The following is a 26,028-nucleotide window of genomic DNA, read 5'->3' on the forward strand; positions in this document are numbered from 1 at the left end:
GAAATTCAGCTGATTTTTGTTTCTTGATCTTATATCCTATAAACTTACCAAGTTTATTATTTATTAACTCTAGTACTTTGGGGTTTTTGTTTTGTTCTGTTTCGATTTGGTTTGGAATCTCTAGTGTTTTCTATATACAAGATCATGTCAGCTATAAACATAGTTTAACTTCTTCATTTCTAATCTAGATGCCTTTTATTTCTTTTTCTTGCCTGGCTGTTCCAGCTAGGGTGTTGAAGTGTGGAAGCAGGCATCCTTTTCTTGTTCAAGATGTTAAAGGGAAGACTGTTTTTTTATCATTGAATATGGTGCTAACTCTGGGTTTTTCATAAATGCCCTTTATCAGGGTGAAGATATTCCCTTCTGTTTCTCATTTTTCTAGTTTGTTGAATTCTGTCAAATGTTTTTTCTGTGTCTACTGAGATACCATGTGGTTTTTTGTCTTTATTCTATTAATATGGTATATTCCATTAATGGAGTTTTTTTATTCTGAACCAACACTGCATCCTTGGGATATATCCCTCTTTGTCATGGCATACGATCCTTTCTATATGTTGCTGTATTTGGTTTACTAGTATTTTGTTGAGAATTTCTGTATCTATATTAATAAGGGATATTGCTCTTCAGTTTTTTTTCCTTGTGACATCTTTGTCTGGGCTTGGTTCAGTTCAGTTCAGTTGCTCAGTCGTGTCTGACTCTTTGCAACCCCATGAACTGCAGCATGCCAGGCTTCCCTGTCCATCACCAACTCCCAGAACTTGCTCAAACTCCTGTCCATTGAGTCGGAGATGCTATCCAACTATCTCCTCCTCTGTTGTCCCCTTCTCCTCCTGCCTTCAATCTTTCTCAGCATCGGGGTCTTTTTCAATGAGTCAGCTCTTCGCATCAGGTGGCCAAAGTATTGGAGCTTCAGCTTCAGCATCAGTCCTTCCAATGGATATTCAGGCCTGATTTCCTTTAGGATTGACTGGTTGGATTTCCTTGCAGTTCAAGGGACTCTCAAGAGTCTTCTCCAACACCACAGTTCAAAAGCATCATTCTTTGGTGCTCAGCTTTCTTCATGGTCCAACCCTCACATCCATATATGACTAGTGGAAAAACCATAGCTTTGACTAGATGGACCTGTGTTGGCTAAGTAACGTCTCTGCTTTTTAATATACTGTCTATGTTGGTCATAGGTTTTCTTCCAAGGAGCAAGCATCTTTTAATTTCTTGGCTGCAGTCACCATCTGCAGTGATTTTGGCCTAATGCATAGAATGAGTTAGAAAGCACTTCTTTTTCTTCTACTTTTTTGGTCAGAGTTTATGAAGGATTAGTGTTTTAGTTTGGGCTGCTATAACAGAATACCATAGACTGGGTGGCTTAAATGATGAACAATTATTTCTCAACTGTTCTGGAGGTTAGGAAGTCCAAGATCAAGGTGCCAGCAGATGCAATGTCTGGTGAGAGCACTCTTTCTGGTTTGCAGATAGGTGTCTTCTCCTAATATCCTCACATTGCTGAGAGTGAGAGGGATAGTTCTCTTCTTTTCTTTTCTTTTTGACTGGCTTGCGGGATCTTAGTCCCCCGACCAAGGGTTGAATCCAGGCTGCAGCAGTGAAAGTGCTGAGTCCTAACTACTGGACTGCCAGGAAATTCCCTCTTATTTTTCTTATAAGGATACTAATCCCATCCTGGAGGCTCCAACCTCTTGATATAATTACTTTCCAAAAACCATCACATTAGGGCTTTTATATATATATGAATTTTGGGGAGGGGGACACAAACATGCAGTCTATAACAAACAGTGTTAATTCTTCTTTAAACATTTGGTAGAATTCACCATCTGGTCCTGAGGGAGAAGATTTTTGATTACTAACCCAATCTATTTACTTGTAACAGGTCTATTAAGATTTTCGAATCTTCAGTCAGTTTTATTCTTTCTAGGAATTTGCTTGTCTCTTTTAGGTTATCTAATTTGTTGATATATAACTATTTATTATAATTCTTTTTATTTCTGTGAGGTCAGTAGGAATATTCCCCCTTTTATTCCTGATTTCAGTAATTTGAGTCTTCTTAGTCTAGCTTAAAGATTTTTCAATCTTGTTGATCTTTTATTTTTAAAATAAAAAAATTTTTGGCTGCACTTGGAGGAACAGCATGTGGGATCTTAGTTCCCCAACCCGTGATTCAGCCCGAGCCCCCTGCCTGGGCGGTGTGGGGTCTTAACCACTGGATTGTCTGGGCAGTCCCTATTGGTCTTTTTAAAGAACAAACTTTGGATTTCAGTTTTTCTATTTAAAATTTTTTTTCCCCTTTTTTCTCTATTTTATTTATTTCCACAAATATTTATTTCCTTCTTTCTGCTTGCTTTGGGTTTAGTTTGCTCTTCTTTTTCTAGTTTCTTAAGGTAGAAACTGCTTTTAATGAATCTCAAAGTTTTGGTATATTGTATTTTATTTTCATTTATCTCAAAAGTATTATCTAATGACTTTTTGGACCAATTTGTTATTTAGGAGTGTGTTGTTTAATTTCCATATACTTGTGAATTTCCTATTTTCCTTTTATTATTGATCTCTCTTTTCCTTATAGTGTGGTTAGAGAATATACTTTGTATGATTTCCAACTTTTTAAAAATGTATTGAGAGACTTACTTTATGGCAACTTTTTAAAAATGTATTGAAAAAAAAATAAATAAATAAAAATGTATTGAGAGACTTACTTTATGGCTTATCGTTTGGTTTATCTTGGACAATATTCCATATGCAGTGGAAAAAAGTATGTATTTTGTTGTTGGGTGGAGGGCTCTGTAGATATTTCTTAGGTCTGGATGGTTTACAGTGCTGTCTGAGTCTTCCGTTTCCTTATGATCTACTGCCTAGTTGTTCTACCCATTACTGAAATATCCAACTATTATTATTTTGGCTGAATGTCTATTTCTCCCTCCAATTCTGCTGGTTTTTACTTCATGTATTTGAGGGCTCTGTTGTTAGCAGCATATATAATTCTTATAAATAATAATTCTTGGTGGATTGTTTCATCATTATAAAATGTCCTTCCTTGACTCTAAATTCTACTTTGTCTGATATTAATATAGTCACTCCAGCCTCCTTGTTAGTATCACTTGCATGGAGTATCTTCTTCGATCCTTTTACTTTCTGTTTGTGTCTCTGACTCTAAAGAATCCAAGCACAATAACTGAGAGAAGATGATCAACCAAAAATGTTTGAGACCTCCTAAAATACATACTTGGCTACCTTACATGTTTTCTGAAACAAGCTTAATGCCATTAGTGATATGACACAATCGTTAAAAGCATAGGACTGGAAATTAAGACTGCTTGGTTCAAATATGATTCTGTTATTGTTGTGAAACCCAAGTTCAAGTTCCTTAACCTCCTGGATCCTCAGCTGCCTCAATAATAATATGGAAATGATAATAGTACCTATTCCATAAGGCTTTTGAGAATTATATGGGATAAAGCATGGGAGGTACTTGCTACAATGTTAGGCACATAATAAGCCCTCAAAAAATGTTAGCTTTCATTATTTATCATTGTTATTACCAACATGACCAAAATATCAAAGCATTTTTTACATTATATTAAAAGAGAAACTTTTCTAATATACTAATAAAATCTTATATTAAACTAATTAATACTACCAGTATAAAAACATTTTGAAAACTATACCATGATATATAAGTATTACATGTTTTAAGTTATGCTGAATTACCTATATCAATGTTTTCTCTTCCCAGTGCCACCAATGAGAGAAACAGTATTTCTCTATATAAACTCCTAGGGGAGAAAAGGAATGGAGAAGATATTACTATTCATACATCTGTATACATCTATAAAATTTTTTATGTTAATATAAGCATGAGATAGTCTAACAAGTCACCACACAATATGAATCTGCTTAGAGGAACAATACATCACTTGAGAGAACGACCTACCTCTGTCTTTTAAAATGAGGACACTTATTCAGTGTGTCTAAAATCTGACTCATTGGTCCATAGACGTCATTCATTTTAATGCTTTTTACCATATTTTTCAATAGTTCCTGGTTAAATGAATTATCACCTTTTTGCAATAAATGGACCATTGGATACTTTTGGGCTGTAAAAGACCAAAAGAGCAGATGAACAAAAGTATTCTGTGTATAAAGCAGAATGTAATTAAGCAGCAAATGATAGCTATTTAAAAAGCTACAAAGCAGTAAAAATAAATTAAGGGCAATAGATAAAAGAACTGAAATCTAAGAATGAAGAAAGAAAAAAAAAAAGGAAGAAATAAGACAAATAATGATAAAAATAAGCTTTTTGTGGCCTCAAATACACAAGTAACTATAAATACTATTTTCCATAATACAGCCCCTGGAAGGAATTTTAAATCAGCAGCCTGGGATGGAAACAAAAAAATAGGTAAAAAGAATAGGGACAAGCAATGTGCTAAAAATGGAACTCTACAAAATATAACCCCTCCACCGCATACAGAGCATCACTCAAAAAACAAAAACCCCTTGACTTCCATAGTAGATAACACTAAAAACATCAAACTTAACACTCACTCTCAAACAAAAGAGTACGATTTTGACCTGTAAGACAAAAAGTAGTATAATAAAAGTCAGTTACACATTAGTTTAGGCTATTTAAAGCAAGTAGAGAGTACTCTATGACAGCACTTACTATGCGCATTCCAGAGGATGTACAAGGGCTGTCCTGGATCCTGGTGTAATTTCATATTGTCCCACAACATCTGTATTAAAACATATTTACTGTCTTCAGACATACAGTGGCGAGGAATCTGTGTTGAAGGATAAAAAAATGCTCATTAATGATCCTTACATGATAATGTTTTGTAAATATTTTATAAAGATCCTTAAAAATATTTTTTAGGATGTATGTGTGCAAAAGAGAAAGGGACAGAAAAACCACTGGTCTGTATGCATTTTATAACCTACTGAGGGGAGGTGACCTGGGTTGAGTGAGAAGTCAGTGGTCCCTAAAGGAGCAGATTTAACAAAGTGCTAAGATCATGAAGAGTTAACTTTCGACTGAGGCTCCACAGAAAGATAAATCCAGAAGCCCCATTCTCCAACATTTCAAGACCCTAGCACAGACACTCTGACTGAGTTAACCTCTCAGTCACTCACTCATTGACCATCCAAGCACAGGCACAATCACAGACGTGAAGGACAAGAAGAGAGGACAAAGCTCCTAAACTTGGATACCTTGCCGTTTAGTGGCAGTGAGAGCATAATGAAAGAGGAAAAAAAATAAAAAATGCAAGTGAACATACAACAAACTACCTAAATGTCAAATGAAAACTTAGAGTAGAGGAATGAAGAGAATGGTAGCTAGCACATGACTGCAATGTGAATTACAGACGTCCTCCTAAAGCGCTAGGCTTGTTCTTGAAGGAGGTATGAGGCATGAGTGGGGCCAACTCATAAAGTCATCTTACAAGAGTCATTTACAGTTTATTCTTGAGGCTATAACAAAAAGCCAAGTCCATTTTGTGTAAACTTTTATAAGAAGTCCAAAAAACATGACTGTCTTACTGCTGAACAGCAAGAAGAAAAATTATTTACAACAATTTTATTGATTCGGATGGTTATTAAAAATATTTAGCACAAAATTACTTTCTTGTCATTAGGAATATGCGAACATTACAGTGATGACAGTAGCACTGAATTTTAGATAATTCTTACTCTCTTACCTTCGAATACTTGTTACAATGCTCAGAAGAAAGAATCAATCCAGGTAAATTACTGGGTAAGTCAAGACGTCTAAAATACCACACCAGGTTCCAAAAAACAATTGGATGATGGTCCACAAAGTCTGCCACTGTTATTGCACGATCACCTTCATTTTCCAGTAAGCTTTCAAGTTCCTTCCATACCACTAATGGACTAAGATATGGAACAGTGATAGGATCTGGACTTGGGAGATGCCATTCTAATCCTAAAGAATCCTGTTGAGTAAATAAAAACTGTAAACAGCAAATACAAGATGATGATACTAAATCATTTTTTTATATGCTTATCAATGACTTCTACATAATTAGAAATGTAATTGTATAATATAACAAGATAGCCTTCTTAATAATAATAAAATTGAAGCTTATGAGGCTTTTTAGCACAAGGGGAACAAAATCAAATGCAAATCATCAATATCCAAACTGTAAAAAACACCAAAATACATACTGCAGCGCCTTGTAAAGTAGTTGGCAGGCTGCCTGTAGGAATGAGCTTCTGCCCTCCAATGTCTTCCTTATCCAAGGTGCCGTAAGTACTAACACTCCTGGCCATTGGAAATATCGGACATTTTGACATAGCTGCTTTTGATTTATCAGCAGGGATCTGAATACTTCGGGCACATGTATTTTCCAGCGGCTTAGATTTGCTTGGATGTTAAAAAAGGAAAAAAAAACCATATCATTCTCTAGATTTGTTTTATTTCATCTGAGCATGTTCTCTTTAGATTCAGAGCTGCACGTAACAAAGTAAAACAAAGGAAAGGTGTAAGGTGGCTTTGGCTTGGGAGAAAGGATACAGCTTAAAGTAGTCTAGTCATGTTAAATTTCCTTTTTACCAGTAACCTTTAAATATAAGTCATTCATTTGTTCAGAACATTTAGTGGACAACTTATACCGAGAAACCACAGTAAGCCCAGGGATACAAAGCAGAAACAACAGGCACCTATTCCTTAGGAGTCAGAACTAGTGGGAGACAGTCAAAGAAAGGGCTATAGAAGACCTGTGATGAAAGAATGCACACACCCAGACTTGCAGCTTTGTAGTCAAAGCAATCAGGATCAAAGCAGGCTAGCAGGTCACGCTAGCCTGCCAGTACCACGAATGCATTTTCTTCTGCAGGTGCAGTTACCAATGTGACTTCTTCTGCCCAGCTCTATTTACTGCATTTGGCACTTCTCCAAAATGGAGATGATAGTAGCCTTTGTTCTAAGCACAGATTTACTTGTATTAGGCTTACTGTATAATTCTTAGTTTGACTTTACAGTTCATCTAACAGCTCCAAATGTTTTCTTAGATTATTAAATATTCCTAAATAGAAAATTAAATACTACAAAGTAGAAATATGTTAGTACTGACTTAATTCCTCAAAAGAGAGATAAGAGAAAGATGTTCATTATAAACTTCAAGTGTTCTACATAATTTTTACCTTTAAAATAATAGTAAACATTATCATACGTGAATTATACAGCTTAAACTTTGGGGATTCTTGAAGTATAAACTGTTTTTAAATTATGTATTTAATTAAACTTTGGGGATTCTTGAAGTATAAACTGGTTTTAAATTATGTATTTATTTAAGGCTTCACTGGCTCTTTGTTGCTGTGCGTGGGCTTTCTCTAGCTGTGGTGAGCGGGGATGACTCGAGTTGCGGTGCGCAGGCTTCTCTCGTTGTGGAGTGTGGGCTCTAGACTGCGGGGCTCAGTGGTTGTAGTGAACGGGCTTAGCTGCCCTGCGGCATGTGGGATCTTTCCAGATCAGGGATCAAACCCGTGTCCCTTGCATTGGTAGGCAGATTCTTAACCACTGGGCCACCAGGGAAGCCCATAAAGCATAAACTATTAACTGTTGAAACATTTAGATTATTAGAGAATTTCAATATTATTTTAATTAGGAATAGGAATTTATGATAATAAATCTATTATACATAGAGATTTAAATCTTAAAATGGTCAGCTAATTTTTCTGTCATAAATGGAAATGTATATGTTGTTAACATATAGTTCCACATAATCATAATTACCTATTCAGATCAAAACTCCCTTGAACAGAGAGAAGAGATGTGTCAAGACCAGAGGTTGATGCTGAGATGCAAGACTGCCTTGTCTGACTTGAAAAGGAGGATGGAAAATGTATATTTTCTGTAGATGGGCTTGACTTCAAAAAGTATCTGTAATGTGAAAGAAAGGAGCTTTTTGAGAAAAGAGACAGTCTAGGAAACATGATCCTTAAACACAAAGAAAAAAAAACAAAAACGTGAATCATTACCTTCCAGGTCGTCTTAAATCTCTTATCTCTATATTCAGAAAGGGCAAGAAAAGACTGCCACAAAACGGGCAGGTAGTATTGAGATTTGAGTCATCTGCTGTCCAGCCAGCCATGATTTCCTCGTCGTGGACCAGACAGTCACAGGTTTTACACCGAGAGCAGCTTGAGATAAGGACCTATGGGAGAAAACAGCACTTTATAAAGTAAGCTAGTGAGTGCACAAAATTATTTCAATTAATAAATCTATTGGAAAGCTAAAATTAAGAATGATTTAGAAGTTACAAACAAAAAAAACGGATTAGTATCAGTACATTATATAATACACTCATCTTTATTTCAGCTAAGTCTATTCCAAAATTTTTGCCTGGAAGGGAAACTTGCATTTCAGTGAGCATTTTTACCATTATAATTATGTACTATAAAATGTGCCATGATTTTATTGGGCTTCCCAGGTGGTACTAGTGGTAAAGAACCCGCCTGCCGATTTTAGGAGACATAAGAGATGGTGGTTCGATCCCTGGTTTGGGACCATAACCTGGAGGAGGGCATGGCAACCCACTTCAGTATTCTTGCCTGGAGAACCCCATGGACTGAGGAGTCTGGAGGGCTACAGTCTATAGGGTTGCAAACAGTTGGGACACTGACTGGAAACAGCACAGCACGCGCGCGCGCACACACACACACACAATTTTATTAATGGAAAATTAAACCCAAGCATTCATTTGTTAATACACAAAATAGGTACTGGTAATTCCATGTTACAGATCTGTGCTACTCAAAGTGTGGTCAGCAGAGAAGAGGTGGTCTACAAACTCTTACTGACTTGTGATGAGCTAAGTAAAGAAAGGAGAAGAGGATCTGGGGACCTTTAAAGTAACTGGTCATTTCTGCAACAGCTAAGTTGGTGATCAACAGATTTTACAAGAGTATCAGTCATGACAAATTGGAAATTAAAAACAGCAACAACCAAAAAACCCCTGGTCTTTCACTACAGACAGTTTAAGAAGCATTGCTAGAGAGAAATGTAAATACTGTTGTCATTACATTAATAAAATATAGAATTTGTGAAGCCATCAGAAACTCTGTAAATTGCGACATTGGTGTTCATCATTTATTTCCAACTGCATGCAAATTTATTTTCCAAATTTATGCAAATTAGTGTGAAATAGCAACAGTCACAAATGTATTTGGAAGCAATTTTTGCAGAAAAATTAGGGGAAACTTTTAAAGTATAAAAGTAAAACCTTTTCACTGTAAGAAAACGGGATATAGCAGCATATCCAGCAGATATCTATATTAGACTGATACAAAGAATGAAAAACATGATGGAAAAAGTGGACACAAATGCCAAAACCGCTCCCAGTATCCTCATCCAAAAAGTGTGCCTACACAGTGAAACTAGTTAAAAGTGTTTAAGAAGCAAAATAACTATTGAAAGAGGACATACATAAAACAAGGGTCAAATATAAATGCTGAAAATAAAAGTGCTATCAAAGGAAGTATGGAACTTTTCTAAACAGAAAAAGTCATAGACATTTTAAGTTTATTCACGTGTAATATACATTCTGAAATTTTCAGATGCCATATATTTAATTTTATCACTCTACCAGAGACTATCAATATTTAAGAAATTTTACTAAGTAGCACATTAAGATATTCTTTTGATTAAAATTGTACCTCCATTGCATAGTTCTGGAAGATATTTGTATTACTTGTGTTGCAGGAAGATGCCACCTCTGATTTCCCAGGTAAGGCAAACTTGGATAAGGATCCTGTTCATTATTAAAAAACAAACAGCAAAATATTAAAATTAATAAGAAAGGATGTGAGAATCTCTCTCTCAAATTCTCCGGTAAAATGTCAAACTGTCCTATTTAAAATTTAAGAAAAAACACATAAATAATAAAAAATGTTTTTCAAGTGTGCATTTGTCTTTTGCGTATACACCTAAGGAAATGTATTTTAATTCATCACTCACTTATTTTCATTACTCAATTATTAAGCACACTGCATGTACAGGCTAGGAAGCATACCAATTGTTTGTAATTACTATTTTGCTGTTTCTATTGTCACATGATTAAGATATAAGAAAGTGTTTAGTTCTAAAGTTTAAAAAGTATAAAACAGCTGATCTTATTTCAGATCATGGAAAGAATTACTAGCTAACTTTCTGCCTAGTCAGACTCTTTAAAATCTGGAAGTGTAATATCGCTCGTAAGTACTAGGGAAGAGCTTCCAAGTATAGTCTTAAGAGCAAAGAGATATGAGTAGGTATTAAAATGACAACAACAAAAAGTGAGAATAGTTCTGTGGTCAAGTCGATTGCTGACAGTGGCTATATCTAGTTAGGAAAACTGGAGGTAATCTATACTTCTATACTTTTTTCTCTCTAGTTACTACATTTGATGAATGAACACTGGTATTTTTATAAATATAAAGGTATTAAAACAAAGTAACGGTATAAACCAGTAGTTCCAAGAAAGAGAGAGGACAGGAGAACATGAAATACCACTATGGGGATGCAATCAGCATAATCCAGACTAATGATCCAACTGCTTCAGCAAATAAATTCCAAGAGGAAAAAAAGCTCTAGACCTTCTGTGAGCCCAAGCCCCTGCCTCACAGAGATGCAGAGAGAGAGCTGAAGCCTCGTATCATCCTAGATGCTTAGAAATGGTGGTATCTGCAGTTCTTTCCTGATGGCCTTCCAATAACCTTCTGTAATTCCGCCTCCCTCTGCTAAAGCTAGTTCAAAATTGCTCTCTATTAGCCTTGACTACATCAATCATTTATGCTGGCAGTCTACCTTTTGTATCTAATCAATCTACAGCACAGAATATTCTTTTTAGCAAAGTGAATCAGGATGTGAGGTTATCTTATTTAGTTAGTTCAATAAACTCTTCTTGTATGTTAGAAAAAAATAAGAGGGGGGAGCTAATCACCTGATTATACGACAAGGGGGGAAGAATACAGGGAATGAAGATGAGAGGGAGTTAATAGACATCAAACAAATGCAACAAATAGACCCTGTCTGGGTCTCAACTTGAACAAACCATCTATAAAAAGAGTTTTATGAGATAGTTGTGAAAATTTAAACTATATATATTTTTATATATTATGTAATAAACATTGACACGTTAAGAAATATGATATTACAATTTTGTTTTAAAAAATGAATGCTTCACAAAAGATACATACTGTGAAAAGTGAAAGTTGCTCAGTCTCGTCCGACTCTGCAATCTCATAGACTATGCAATCCATGGAATTCTCCAGGCCAGAATACTGGAGTGGGTAGCCTTTCCCTTCTCCAGGAGATCTTTCCAACCCAGGATTGAACCCAAGTCTCCCACATTGTGGGCAGATTGTTTACTAACTGAGCTATCCCCTAAGGTCTAAAGGGCGTCCCTTGTGGCTCAGCTGGTAAAGAATCGTCTGCCAGGCGGGAGACCTGGGTTCAATCCTGGGTTGGAAAGACCACCCGGAGAAGGGAAAGGCTACCCGCTTCAGGATTCTGGCCTGGAGAATTCCATGGACTGTATATAGTCCATGGGGTTGCAGAGTCAGACAGGACTGAGCAACTTTCACTTTCACTTACATACTGCATGAGTCCATACAAATGTTAAAAAATGGCTGACTACAGCGTTAAGATAATGTTCACCTGTGTAGGGAGTGGTGCGTAGATGTGGGCATGAGAGGGGGATCTGGATGCTGTTATTGAACTGTTATCTTAACCTGATACTGGTTATTCTGTTGTTCTCAATTTGTGACATGGAAAATATTTACATACATAAAAATGCACATAGTACATGTATAACAGAGTAAATAAATTTCTTAAACTAAGTAACTTTAATAAAAAAGTTAAAAAAGATATAACATTAAAGTCCTTAGGTTTTAGAAATACACGCTGCAGTATTTATGAATAAAATTATATATTGTTTGGGATTTACTTTAAAATAGTTCAGTGGGGCAAGAAAAAATGTTGGCAGCAGAAGACAGAGGGGATAAGATAAAACAAGATTGACCATTTTTTAAAAATTAATTTTTATTGAAGTAGTTGAAATGCAATGTTGTATTAATGACTGAAAGTGAAAGTTAGTCTCACAGTCGTGTTCAACCCTGCGATCCCGTGGACTGTAGCCCGCCAGGCTCCTCTGTCCATGGAATTCTCCAGGCAAGAGTACTGGAGTGGGTTGCCATTTCCTTCTCCAGTGGCCATTTGTTGATAACTGTTGAAGTTGCATGAAGGATACATGGGAGTTTGTTGTGCTGTTCCTTCTACTTTTGTGATTGTTTGAATACTTCCACAATAAAAGCTTTTTAAAATAGTAAATATGCAAATTTTAAAAATATTATATGTTCATTCCTCACATGATATACCAGGATAAATTTCAAATGGTTAAATATCTAAATCAGGAGTCAAATCTATTTTTGTATGACCTCAAGAATGATTTTTACAGTTTAAAAGTACTGATATATATATATACATATATATATATATATATATCCCACAAAACTGAAACTATTTACAATATGGCCCTTTATAGAAAAAGTCTGCTGATCCCAGAGAATGTTAAAGGGGGAATGAGAGAAGTACTGAAGAAAGTAGTGGTGAACCTAGGGGAAGGGAAAATCTTTCCCAATGACTCAAAATCCAGAAGTAATAGGGCAAAAACTGATAATTCTAATGATACAAAATTTAAAACTTTTATGTGGGGGAACAAAACCCCGAAATTTGACACACGTGGAAAAAGCATCTGCCACTGATATAAAAGACAAAGGATTAATTCCCTAATATAAAAAAGAGCTATTAAAACTTAAAAAAAAAAAAGGTGGGGGGGCGACCAACAAGTGAAAGTGAAATGTAGGCAAAAGACAGTTCACAGAAAAAGAAATACAAATCGTCCCTGAATGTACAAATAGATATGCAATTTATAAAATAAATATAAATGAAAATTAATTGAAATACACTCTTCACCTATCAGATGGCAAAAATTCAAAAGTGTGCTAACAAATTTTCTTCACAAGGCTGCTGGGAAATGGGTGTTTGTCTACACGACCTGTGGGAATACCAAATTATATAGCCCTGAGGAAGGAACTTGGCAATATCACTTCAAGGAAGAACTTGGAAGATCTTCTAAAGCTACCCTGGCAAAAATATAATATGGCACATGTGCATCATAGCATTATTCATAACAGTTAAAGACTGAGAATTTAAAGCCCATTAACAGGGAAGTGGTTAAAATAAACTGATTCAGTCACATACGATGAACAGTGCAACCTTAAAAATGAAAGAGGAACAATGCTATGTGATGATATGAAATGTTCTTCAGAATACGGTGCTAAGTGAAAAAAGCAAGTAACAGTTAATTGTTTAACAGTTATGTTACCTTTTGAGTAAGAAGGCAAGGAGGTATTAAGAACACACAAACACAACACACATGCTTTTAAAAGTATATATATATTTTTAAAAAGCAACAATGAAAGGATAAATAAAAAATGAACAAAAATGGCTACCTCTAGGGACAAGGAGAAAGCAAGCTGAAGGAATGAGGACAGACGCTAGAGTTCTCTGGAAGTGCCTTGGTTCTCTCTTGCTTTGGGCCATGCAAATCATTTACAAAATTAAAATATAAAGGAGAAAAAGTAAAGGTACCACATATCAAATGCAGCATGACAGAAGTGCCTGGACAAACCTTCTAAGGAGGCAGAACTTTCCAGGCTTGTTCTGCTGAAATCAACCCCCTTAGTCCCTGAAGTGGCGCTGCTCTCCTGAGAAGTGGCTCCTTCCAGCTCATGGCAGACATCTTCATCTGTTAAAGAGGTAGATTCAGAATCCTGGGCTCCCACTGAAGAAAGACTGGTACGGTCAGAACTTTGATCCTAAGGACATAATTATAAGCTTAATTTCCTTCATATTTAAAGTTATTTAAAAGGTCACTTCTAAGGCAGAGGAAATGCCTAATTACTCAAATGATCAATTAATCAACATTATAACTTCTAGCGGAAAAAAAAAAACCAGCCAATTTTACAAGGGCATCCTAATTTGGACAAACATGAGCTGGAGATGAATTTTTATGGCAGAATTTCTTAGATCAAAGCAGATACCTGTTACATAACTGCTAACTTTAAGCCTTTGTTTATTGTTAATTTTCTTCCCTGCAAATCCCAGTCCAGGATGATACCACTAGAAAATTACATTTTATTCTCTTTTAATTTTATTTGTTCACATTTTATTCTTTTCCATAGCAATCCAGGTTATTATTCCTGAATCCCGTGAAAGTTACTGTCTAGTCTGGGTACTGTTACAATCTCTTGGAGAATGTTGTGCTATTTGTTTTAGCAGGCAGTCAGCTGAGTTATGTTCAGCTTGTAATTTGTGTTTTGATTTTTGTAGGTGGTGATTTAATACTCAGTTTAGTTCTCTAAACCTTGTCCTCCATGCTGGTCTGCATCTATGCCATGTGCGTGTAAGCTCAAGGGTGAGATGCATACTTGTGTGGGCTATAGACAGAATCAGGAATCCTTTCACAACTTCCCTCATGCTCTCCTGCCCAGAGATCCCCTTCCCCGGTTCCTCTCTCCAGGCAATATGAGGATTCTCCTGAAGTTTTAGCTGCCAGGATGCCAGGCCACACTGTGACTGGGACCTGCTCTTAGGGCAAAGATGCATAAGAAAGAAAATGGGAAATTTTCTTCATGATCTGCTGCTTTTATTTTTCAGAATCCTTAGATAGTCGCTTTTCTGTATTTTGTCTGGAGTTTTTAGTTGTAAGTGGAGAGATAGGTTTTAGTGGCCTTATGTTACCACAGTGGAAATAAAATTTTCACCCAATTTTTTTGCTTGTTTAATTTTATTTTTTAATTGGAGGCTAATTACTTTACAACATTGTGGTGGTTTTTGCCATACACTGACATGAATCAGCCATGGGTGTACATGTGTTCCCCATCCTGAACCCCCCTGCCACCTTCCTCCCCATCCCATCTCCCATCCCTCAGGGTCATCCCACTGCATCAGCCCTGAGCACCCTGTCTCATGCATCAAACCTGGACTGGCGATCTATTTTACATATGATAATATACATGTTTCAATGCTATTCTCTCAAATCATCCCACCCTCGCCTTCTCCCACAGAGTCCAAAAGTCTGTTCTTTACATCTGTGTCTCTTTTGCTGTCTCACATATAGGGTTATCGTCACCATCTTTCTAAATTCCATATATATGCGTCAATATACTGTATTGGTGTTTTTCTTTCTGACTTACTTCATTCTGTATAATAGGCTCCAGTTTCATCCACCTTATTAGAACTGATTCAAATGCATTCTTTTTAATAGCTGAATAATATTCCATTGTGTATATGTACCAAGTTTTCTTATCCATTCGCCTGCCGATGGACATCTAGGTTGCTTCAATGTCCTGGACTGGCATGAGATGGTACCTCATTGTCATTTTGATTTGCATTTCTCTGATAATGAGTGATGTTGAGCATCTTTTCATGTGTTTGTTAGCCTGTATGTCTTCTTTGGAGAAATCACCCAAATTTTTAAAGAATATTTTTGCTGGGTACAGAAAAACACATTGGCAGCATTTTCTTTCAGTACTCTGATCAAGATGTCTTTCCAGCATCTTTTGACATCACTTTCTATTCCAAAGACAACCGTCAGTTTTCTTATTGTTGCTTTTTTTTTTAAAGAAATTAATGCTTTATTTGAGAAACTTACTTCCAAATTACTTTTATGTGTTTTTAAGTCACAAAGAGCATCCAAGAAAAAAAATATACAGTTTCCATAGAAATAAGGACAAAAAAATGGGGTTGATGACTGTCCTAAATGATATTTCCCAAAGGAAAAAACTGTAATATTTAACTTTTTTGGGGGGGGCGGGGCAGGGTAAGTGAACGACACACATCATAAATAAGATTTTCTTACTTTACAAGGAGGAAGGACTATGATCCTGTTTTTGATGCATATTAAATACAAAATCCACTGTTCTGATCAAGATGAGGGAGAAAAGGTCATTCTTCAACACTTCAGTTCTCATGCAATGAAATCCAAAGTTCTGTTGAATCCACCTTTTCCATTCATGTACTGCTTATACTTTCTCTTCTGAGACACATTTATGGTATAGGCATTTACACAGCCATCACCTTTTTCCCTTTTGTGGAGTCAAAGGAGGCAAATCCCATTAACTCATCATTTCTATTCCTTTCTCTGTTTCGCCCTCTGTCTTCCTCAGTTATCTGATGTTCTTTGCTTTTTGTTTCTTTCTTCTCATCTCTTGTTTCTTTCAGCTGAGAAGGGGAAGGAAATGTGGATCTATGTCGTCTTGGGGACTTGAAACGCCTTCTGTGCAGGGATCGAGAGCAGCTTCTCCAATCTCGCTCCTGGAGAGGACCTTTCTCGGCGCCTGCATTCTCCTTCCCGGGATGTGGACCGGGACCACCTAAGCTCCCTCTGTGGGAAGCGACTGCGGCCGCGACCCATTTGGAATCCTCCTTCAGTACAAGTCGCCCCGGAAACATATTGTTACTCTTTTGAAGGTAATATATCTCTTTTCTTTGGCTCCTTTTAAGGTTTTCTTTGTATTTCATTTTCGTCTAACATTAGATGCCTATGGGTCTTTTTTTTTTTTTTTTGCACTTATTCTGCCTGACATTAATATATCTTCCAAATATGTGACATCTTTAATCTTTAATCTTTAATCACTTTTGGAAAATTCACAGCAATTAGCTTTTAAAATTTTCTTTCTACCCCGTTCTTTCTTCTTCTGGAACTCAATTACATCAATGTTAGGCAGTTCCACTAAACCACATATTCTTTCCAGTATTTTCCCTTTTTTTTTTTTTTCCTGTCTATACTTCCGTGTGGATATTTTCTACTAACTCCCATCAAGTTCAACTAATTTTTCTTCTCCTGTGTTTTGTCTGCTGTTAAATCCAACAACTGTATTTTTAATTTCACATCTTCTTCACTTCTAGAATTTACACTGGTTCTTTTCAATAGGTAATTATTTGGGGAAATTTTCCATCCTTCTAGTTTTTTTTTTTAAACCCTTTCCTCTATTTTCTTGGACATATTGCAATTACTTCCAAGTACCTAGCTAATTCAAATATTTAGATCACCTGAAGGTCTATTTCCTCCACCATCTGTTTTTCCTGTTATGGTCCTTGTCTCTCAGTAGAGCTGTGCATTTTCTTTTGGCTGCACTGGGTCTTCAATATGGCTTGTGGGCTTCTCTTGCTGTGTAGCGCAGGATCTAGAGTATGTAGGCTCTCTACTTGCAGCACACGGGCTTAGTTGCTCTGTGGCATGGGGGACCTTAGTTTCTCAACCAGGAATTGAACCCATGTCCCCTAGATTGGAAGGCAGAACCACTGGACCACCAGGGAAGTCTGTCAGTATAGCTATTTTTAATTGAATAACAGAATATAAAAAACTACACAGAAAAAACTGTAACTCCAGTTAATGCTCTGTTCCTCTGGAAAGAACACACTTTCTCCTGTTAAAGCAAGGACTGATTGGTTTGATCTAATCACAGACTGAGCAGAGTCCAGCACAGGTTGCAGCTTTGGTCAAGTGCAGTCTACCTTTGGTTTGCTCATGTTCCTAAGGCATAGCTCTGCAAGAATTTGATCTAAGGGCCTGGTGTGTGTACCAAAGATTCCCTGCCCCCACTCCCCTCAGCTCTCAGCAGTTAAATTATGGTATTCCCAGCACCATAAAATTGCTGAGAACTTTTTTTTTATTGCTTACCTTTTCATACTCCTGTTTCATGCATTATTTGGAAAATGTCTTGAAAGAAAAAAAACTTGTGGATCTGAGGACTCTCAAATTTGTCAAAGGGACAAATACTTTTGTCTCTTCAGTTTCACAAGATCCCCAAAGTCCTGCTGGCCCCCTCACCTCTCCACAGTCCTCTGATAAGACAAAGCCTGAATTTGTAACCTTTTACTCTGTACTCAGAATAAGCAAACACCCTCATGGAAAAAGTAGCTATAGGACTTCAGCTCATCTCTGAGATTCTCCTCTCTAGAATCTTGTCCGTCTATTTTCTAGTTGTTTTAGCAGTTCTCTGATGACTTTAAGTAAGTACTTAAGGGTACCCACTCCAGTATTCTGGCCTGGAGAATTCTATAGACTGCATAGTCCATGGGGTTGCAAAGAGTCAGATATGACTTTCACTTCACTTACATATTTCATCTAGCTTTTTGCTTTGGAAGGTATGCAGGTGTATCACAAGGTACTACATTCTAACCAGGAAGAAAAATCCTATGCCTAGCTGGTAATTTTTGAAGGCAATAAATAATGAAGCTCAGTAAGCAATTTTACTCCAGCTACAAATCACTTTCTTTCAAAACTAAACTACAAATATAACCTTAGTTGGTGAATTCGTTCCTTTTGAAGTTATTATTCAAGTTCAAATTGTGATACTTACAAATCTTATGTATCTCAAGAGTCCTTTTTGTAAAGCTGTATTTTAGGAGAATGGTAAAAACATATCTTTGCAAGGGACTTTTGGTGGTAGAGGAGGGTAAAAGGAAACATAGAAAATACTAATAAACCTACCTTCGATGACGTGGTGTACATGGTGAATCTGGAATACCATTTGCTTGCTTTCTCTGCGACTCCTTTTCCAGCTGTGAACATACTGTTTCTTAGAACATCTAGTTTAGGTACTAGCAATGTATCTAAATTAAATGAAGGTGATGAATGGGTTAATGCATCTTGAGATTCTTCCCTAAATGGACAAGTAGGTGAGAAGGCTGGAGAAGACCAGAGTCTATCCCTTGGCCTGTCCTCATTTTTTGAGTAACTTTTAGATTTGGTAAGTCTCACTGGTCTGGGAGAATTAGGAGGCAGGCTAGATCTTCTGCATGCTTTGACCAACGTTGGACTTTTCTTAGTGGTGACTTTATCATCACAGGCCCGTTGTAAATCAATGCTTGGTGTTCGACTTGTCAAGGGACTGCTCATGTTATTCATATACATCTCAATTTCTTCAGCTAAATCCCGCCTAGCAGACGGTGTTGAAACACTTTTGTTATCCTCCTCCTCCTCTTCCTCCTCCTCTTTTTGCTGCTGTTCAGTCTCAGCAACCAAAAGTGAGAGGGGATCAAATCCTGTGGCAACATCAGTTTTTTCAAAAGGTTTCATTGAAAAGCTACTGTTCAGGCGCTGACTCCTCCTGGGATTTTGTGGAACAATGAACCGCGCTTTTGAACTATCTGTTTCATTGTCTAAGTCCTCTAAGTCAAAAATAACAGGAGAATCCACTTTATCTGCCAAACAATTAGAACCATCAAAAGGTATATCATCGTCACTCGATTCCTTTTCTATACTGTCTCTCTTTGATCTTAAAGATGGCTTCCCAATATTAAGACTATTTGGTCTTGTGCGTTTTGAGATTACATTTGAAAGAATTTTTGCATCAGCTCCTAATTTTTCAACCATATCTCCAGGGTTTGCTTCCTGGTTCATTCTGTTGAGCATAAGTCCCATGAGCACTCCTCCACTAAGATTACGGTTTCTATTTGCCCAGGACATTTGCTGCTGCAAATTAGGCTCATTGTCACTTTTATGTCTTTTCCGGAAGCATCTACTTTGAATGTTTCCTGTTTCATTTGTATCCTCAAAAGACGGTATTAAGAGTGGCTCAGATGTGCTTTCTAAAAAACAAGAAAAGTGCTTTTAGCCATGAAAAATGTAATATGCAAATATAAGTTGTCTTAAATATTTAAGATACCAATAATAAAAATGATAACAGCAAGAATTTATCAAGTACCTGCTATTTCACAGATGCTATACTAAGGCACTTTATTTACATTATCTACCATAATCATTCTAACATCCTTATGGGTGGAGAAAAAGCTTATACTCAGAGAGATTAATTACCTAGCCCAAAGTTACCTAGCCCTTAAGTGACAGAACTGGGATTCAAATCAAATATGAAGGGTACGCTCTGAGATATAAGGATGCACTACTTTTTAAAATTTATAAGACTGATATTTACTCTTGGTGTGTTTATAATAACAACAATACTAATGAATTTATGTCCATTTCACCGAACTGATTAAATAACAACAGTTATATAATTGTGGTTGTGCTAGATAACCTGAAGGTTCTGAGTCTTCTGCCTATAAAAGGAAAAATAAAACCAAAAACACAAAGCCAAACCAAAGACAGCTATGTGAGCTTTATAAATAAAACTGATTTTTAAAACTCTAAATTCTCATGATCACAGATGTGGCTAAATAATTTTACTTTTTCTTTACATATTGATTCAAGTTTATAATACTTGAATGTGAACAGCAACTTTCTATTTGGAAACACTGTTCACTGCTTTTAACCAGAAGCAGAAATCAAGACTTTTGATCACTTTAATTGTCCTTATTATGTGGGAGTCTCCTAAAGCATCAGTCTAGGTATAGTACTGTCAACTACTCTTTTTACTTGTTTTATCCAACAGAATTAGCTCTATTACCAGGCAATTACTAAAACTGTGCCTTTTTTCCTGTCATATGATGCATTCAGGTAGCAGGATAGGAGATAAAAGGGACTACTAGAGACCTTAAAAGTCTACAAACTAATATTGTTTAATAAGCATATATTAATAGCATCAATAAGAAAACTTCCTACTGGACAGGTTATGTATTATCAAAGACCTGGAGGAATCTTATAAGCCAAAGATAAAACTCGAGGATTGCATTTAAATAGATGAACAAGGGTTCCTTCACAAAGTAAGAACTATGCAAATGGCCTAAAGACAAATAAAGCTGGTTATCCAATTATACCAGGGGTCGGCAAACTACCACTGAGCCGACTCCCGTCTGTGGACTGTTTTTATAGTCTCAAATGGTATTAACATTTTAAGAGCTGTACACATCACACACATAAAGAACAGGCAATTGGATTTCCCTGTGATGCAGTGATTAAGAATCCACCTGCCAACGCATGGGACACAGGTCTGATTCTTGGTCTGCAAAGGTCCCATATGCCACAGAGCAAGTAAGTGTGTGTGCTCCAACTCCTGAGCCTGTGCTCTAGAGCCTGGGGCTGCAACTACTGAGCCCGTGTGCTGAATCTACTGCAGCTCACGTGCCCTGGGGCCTGTGGTCTGCAACGAGAGAAGCTGCCACCACAAGAAGCCTACGCATGCAACGAGAGCGTAACCTCACTTGCCACAATGAGAGGAAGCTTGTGCACAGCGACGAAGAGTCAGTGCACTTCAACAAAGACCCAGCATCATCAAAAATAATAATAAATTAAACAAACAGAACAGGCAAGAGAGACTGCATGTAGCCTGTAAAGCAAAAGTATTTACTGTTTGGCCATTTACAGAATAGTTTATCTGATTCTAAGTTGACATACATGCTAAATTCCACCAGACTAGGCTGGATGCTGCTCTAGCCCAGGGGTTGCCCTCCTTTAGATCAGTGAACAAGCTGTAATCCCTTCCTACTATACAGTCTTGACACATTGCTTCCCATTGCCTGGAATTCTCCCTTTCAATTTCTCCTTCAGAACTCCTGTGTGCTCAGTTGCTCAGTTGTGTCCAACTCTTTGTGACCCCGTGGACTCTAGCCCACCAGACTCCTCTGTTTATGGGATTGTCCTGACCCCGTGGACTCTAGCCCACCAGACTCCTCTGTTTATGGGATCGTCCAGGCAAGAATACTAGAATGGGTTGCCATTTCCTCGTCCAGGGCATCTTCCCAACCCAGGAAATGAACTTGTGTCTCCTATGTCTCCTGCGTCAGTAGGCAGATTCTTTACCAGTAAGTCACCTGGAAAGCCCACATCCTCATTTATTTTCTATTCATTCTTCAGATGTAAGCTCAAAAACCATATTATCAAGGAAGCTTTCTTGACCAATGTCCCCTAAATCCAGGTTAGCCTCTCTATTACATGCTCTCACCCTTCTTGACAGTATTTAATATCAGGTTGTTTTCACATTTACTTGGTTATTTGATTAATGTTTTCTCATCCCTCCCATGTGTTTCTCTATGAAGTCAGGGACCATGTTTATTTTTTATTCTTTACTATATCCTAGGTAGCACCTGACATATGGTAGCAGATAATAGGTGTGGAAAAACAATATTGCTGAATAAATACTGTCTTCTGGGAAACAACTGCAGTCAACAGACCAACCCAGAATGTAACATAGCATAATATATTACAATATGACATGTTATAGCTAAATGTAGTAGCTAAAGATAAAAAGCTAAGACACACTTAAGGCAGAATTAGGCCTAAAAACATATTTCAAAGTATGTTTTCAAGTTTAGAGTATGTTTCACTTCAAAGTAAATTGTTTTGTGCTTGAACTCTCAGTAATTCAATATACATTTATCAAAATGTTAAAATTCCTGGGCTTCCCTGGTGGCTCAGTGGTAAAGAAGCTGCCTTCCAATGGAGGAGACTTAGGTTTGATCCCTGTCCTGAAAGATTTCACACACTGCGGAGCAACTAAGCCTAGGTGCCGCAACTACTAAGCCTGTGTTCTAGACCCCAGGGGACGTAACTACTGAAGTCCGCATGCACCAGAGCCTGTGCTCTGCAACAAGAGAAGCTACTGCAGTGAGGAGCCTGCACACCGCAACTGGAGAAAAACCCACCCAGCAACGATGACCTAGCATAGCCAAAAATAAAGAAAAATATTTTTTAAAATGTTAAAATTCCCAAGATAATCATGAAGTAACCAACTATAGGGTGATGCTTTTAACTATCAAAACATTAAAACATGTCTTTAGTTATTCCATTCCCATATCTTTTGGAAGCTGTCATTTATTTATGTAATGATATAAATAAAATATACACATATTGTACTGCAAAACATAAACTTGAAAAGTGTTTTGAATCCTAGGAGTTCTGGTATACAAGAAAAAAGATACAGGAAAGTTAATTATTCCTATAAATCCCACATACAGTCTTTGGTAGGAATGATAAACCCAAAGTACTTAACAAATAGAAAAGTTTTCAAGTCAAAAATCTTAAGGATAAACTAAAACTTCCATTCACACCTAGGAAACCTATCACAGGCTTTGAAAAAGTGACTTGTTCAGCACAGAGGGCAAAACTAAAAGCCATATGCTGAGTCAGATGCTGATGACTCTGACAGAATGTCAGAAACACAGGACTGTTGACAATCATGTGAAAATAGAAAGTTCATAAAAATAGATCTAAGAAAACCACAAGCATGAACAGAAAGGAATAAAAGAACAAGAAAGCAAGATTAACAAAGGCCAGTTATTAAGAGTCATAATTAGACAGCGATGAGGAAGAGCTAAATGGCTGGAAGCAATTATATGACACCAGTGAAACGATTTTTAATCTTTAAGTTATGACAATTATCTAACAACGAAATGTGAAGACAGTTATAGATCACTTAACACATTTTTTTTTTCTTAGCTAGCTGCAGCAGGGGTCTGCACACTTGTTCTGTCAAGGGCCAGACAGTAAATATTTTACCCTCTGCAGGCCATACAGTCTCTGTGGCAACTCCTCAGCTCTGCTGACACAGTACCAAAGCAGCCACAGACAAGACAGAACCAAGTGAGGTGGCTGTGCGCCAATCAGCCTTTGTTCATGAACACTGAACAGTGATTCATTTAATTTTCATGTGTCACAAAATCAATAGTATTCTTCTTGATTTTCTACCATTTAAAAGTGTGAAAAACCATTCTTTGCTTGTGGACCTGTACAAAAACCAGGCTGCAGGCCCAGTTTGGCCCATGGGCCACAGTTCGCTTACCCCTGAATGAGAGGCATATCTGCTTATGCTGCAGAAAAGCAAACATCACGGCAGCAGGGCCATTTAGAGAGATATTTCAGCCTTCACAGCACAGGTCCTTCAATAACTGTTTAAGTTAAAATGATGCAGAATTGAGCTAATACAAAAATAAAATAATTAGGAAATCAGACTGAAACACTAGAAACAGAATTTTAGGTCTGTCTAGTTCCCTCACAAAGTTTGTGAGACCAAATATTATCCAGGATCCTAAAATGATTTTTCCATTAACTAACTGATAACTTATGTGACATGCCAACAGTCTGACTATGCCTGAGTTTTCTCATCTTTGAGTGCTAATATTTCCTCTCTCACTAATATAAGCACTGCTGTAACAATAAATATAAAATACTATATATGAAGTGCTTTGAAAAGAAAAAATATTACGTATTGTTATCTAAACTGTCTGAAGAACTATCCTTTTGCCTCTGAAAACCAGGAATAATACGAAGACTAAGGAACTCATTTAAAAACTGGTGAGGTGTATAGTACCCTCAGAACTGATCACCTTACTTGCTTCCCATTTCCCCTCCCCAAAACTTCCCACATTCCAAACTCAAAAGATGGTTCATGGCTTGTAAGTATATCCCCTTGCTTTGTTATAATAAAACTTGAACAAACTGTATTATAAAATACAGAATTTAAACTACTAAACTATACCATTGAGAGGCGGCACAAATATAAAAACAAAAACAAAAAAACCCTGGAGAATTAAGACTTTAAAAACACAGTCACTAGAAATACAGATGCAAGTTATTCTGCATGTAACAGGAGTATACTATCCAACTTACCCGTGCTTTCTCCCGATATTTTACCAGCACTGTTACGTGTACCACTGGGGCGAACTATACTGGAAGAACCTTGATAGCTGAGCTTAGGAAGACAATCAGCACTTCCCTTTGCACTCTCACACTCTGACACTGAAAAGAGTAAAACGCAATTTGTTTAGATGTGATCTATACACATCAATGGAGCCATAAAGAGAAGTGGCTTTTAGTTCTAAACAGTTCCACCTAAAAAAAAGTAATAAGAAAATATTGAACACCTCTGTATCTATTTGTCAGTCAGAAATAAGTGATGTCATGCGAGTCGTCAAGGTGTGTATCAAACAGCTAAATACTGGTCATGCATGAGGTCCACGCATACAATGCATGCCTTTTATATTTATTCTTTAGTTATGAAACACTGCTTTTGATGGGGAGAGGTAAGTGGGAAAAATATAAATCATAGACCATTAATAAAAGCATTAAGTAAAAATATTAAGCCCCAGAAAAAAGCCACCGTTTGAAGAAATATTTATTTCTACTATAAGTATAGTATTTGCTTGGAGAGTGGTTTGCCACTGAGACCACATACTTCACATATAAGGTATTTGTATACTAGAATATTAGGTGGTGGAGAGGGCTTATAATGTGAGGAAAGAGGAGTTTCCATGGGAAAGTAAAAAACAAAATTAGTACTTTGACACTTAAAGTGACTTGAATTTTCTATTAATGTAATCTCACAATTTTATACCGTATCAACTTAGAACCTACAGGAACTAGAATCACTCCCTTTCTTATCTTTTTCTTCTTGAATGTCCTCAGTGGATGTATCCCCTCTTCTAACTTCATCCTTAGATAACGAATTATATCCAAGGTCAGACTGGCCACCTGGAAAAGGAAAAAAACCCTATGTTGTTTATCATAAAATTCTTTAATAAGAGAAACTGGATTAGAAGATACACATTGGTATTTAGGTTTACTCATAGAAATTTTTCTGGATAACTTCCAATTGAAAGCATTATTTTGTTAGCTCTTCCCCATCTCTATTAAGGTAAGAAAGGAATGATCACAAAATGTTCACATTTATTTTTGTCTCCACATTGTAGTCAAAAGTAACTATGTGTGTTTACACCACTATCTGGGCTCCAAAAGACACAGACAAACCCAACATTCTCTATTCAAGTCCATGACCTTTCTAGGTCTGAGATCCAGCTAAGCAGTGGAGAAGAAAAATCTGTAGGGAACTCTTAACAGAACACCCACACACAGATCATTGAAGCCAAATGTCTAAAAGATCTTACCAAAAAATGGGCCTGTTTAAATTTGTTGATACGTAATTAGTTTCTCTGAAAATTCCATTGAAATATATTGAATTGCACATGAATGCAAATACATGGGAATGAGAAAAAAATCTAGTGTTAAATTTATTAAGCAAATGTTGCATCAGTATAAGAAAACTTCTAATACACTGTTCTAC

The 26,028-nt window shown here is 36.8% G+C and overlaps 2 protein-coding genes across 6 annotated transcripts in view; one reads left to right on the forward strand and one right to left on the reverse strand.

Annotated features, from left to right (window-relative positions):
* The window catches only part of SLC24A1 (solute carrier family 24 member 1), a 76,385-nt gene extending 59,879 nt beyond the window's left edge, over positions 1-16,506 (forward strand). The window contains exon 11 of the mRNA XM_065941611.1: positions 16,292-16,506. Within this exon, the coding sequence (XP_065797683.1) occupies positions 16,292-16,295 (4 nt within the window). The 3' untranslated portion in view covers positions 16,296-16,506. The remainder of the gene's footprint in view (positions 1-16,291) is intronic.
* The window catches only part of DENND4A (DENN domain containing 4A), a 114,366-nt gene that overhangs the window by 4,670 nt on the left and 83,668 nt on the right, over positions 1-26,028 (reverse strand). For 3 of the 5 annotated variants that reach the window (XM_065941601.1, XM_065941600.1, XM_065941602.1), the window contains 12 exons: positions 25,323-25,439; positions 24,579-24,707; positions 18,567-19,666; positions 13,698-13,884; positions 9,682-9,776; positions 8,005-8,180; positions 7,760-7,927; positions 6,190-6,388; positions 5,703-5,957; positions 4,670-4,787; positions 3,938-4,100; positions 3,715-3,779 (listed from right to left, as the gene is read on the reverse strand). In XM_065941601.1, coding sequence (XP_065797673.1) covers positions 3,715-3,779; positions 3,938-4,100; positions 4,670-4,787; positions 5,703-5,957; positions 6,190-6,388; positions 7,760-7,927; positions 8,005-8,180; positions 9,682-9,776; positions 13,698-13,884; positions 18,567-19,666; positions 24,579-24,707; positions 25,323-25,439 — 2,772 coding nt within the window. The remainder of the gene's footprint in view (positions 1-3,714; positions 3,780-3,937; positions 4,101-4,669; positions 4,788-5,702; positions 5,958-6,189; positions 6,389-7,759; positions 7,928-8,004; positions 8,181-9,681; positions 9,777-13,697; positions 13,885-18,566; positions 19,667-24,578; positions 24,708-25,322; positions 25,440-26,028) is intronic. The other 2 variants (XM_065941604.1, XM_065941605.1) reach the window with 1 other exon arrangement.

This window comes from Muntiacus reevesi, chromosome 7 (genome assembly GCF_963930625.1).
Source record: "Muntiacus reevesi chromosome 7, mMunRee1.1, whole genome shotgun sequence".
Lineage (NCBI taxonomy): Eukaryota > Metazoa > Chordata > Mammalia > Artiodactyla > Cervidae > Muntiacus > Muntiacus reevesi.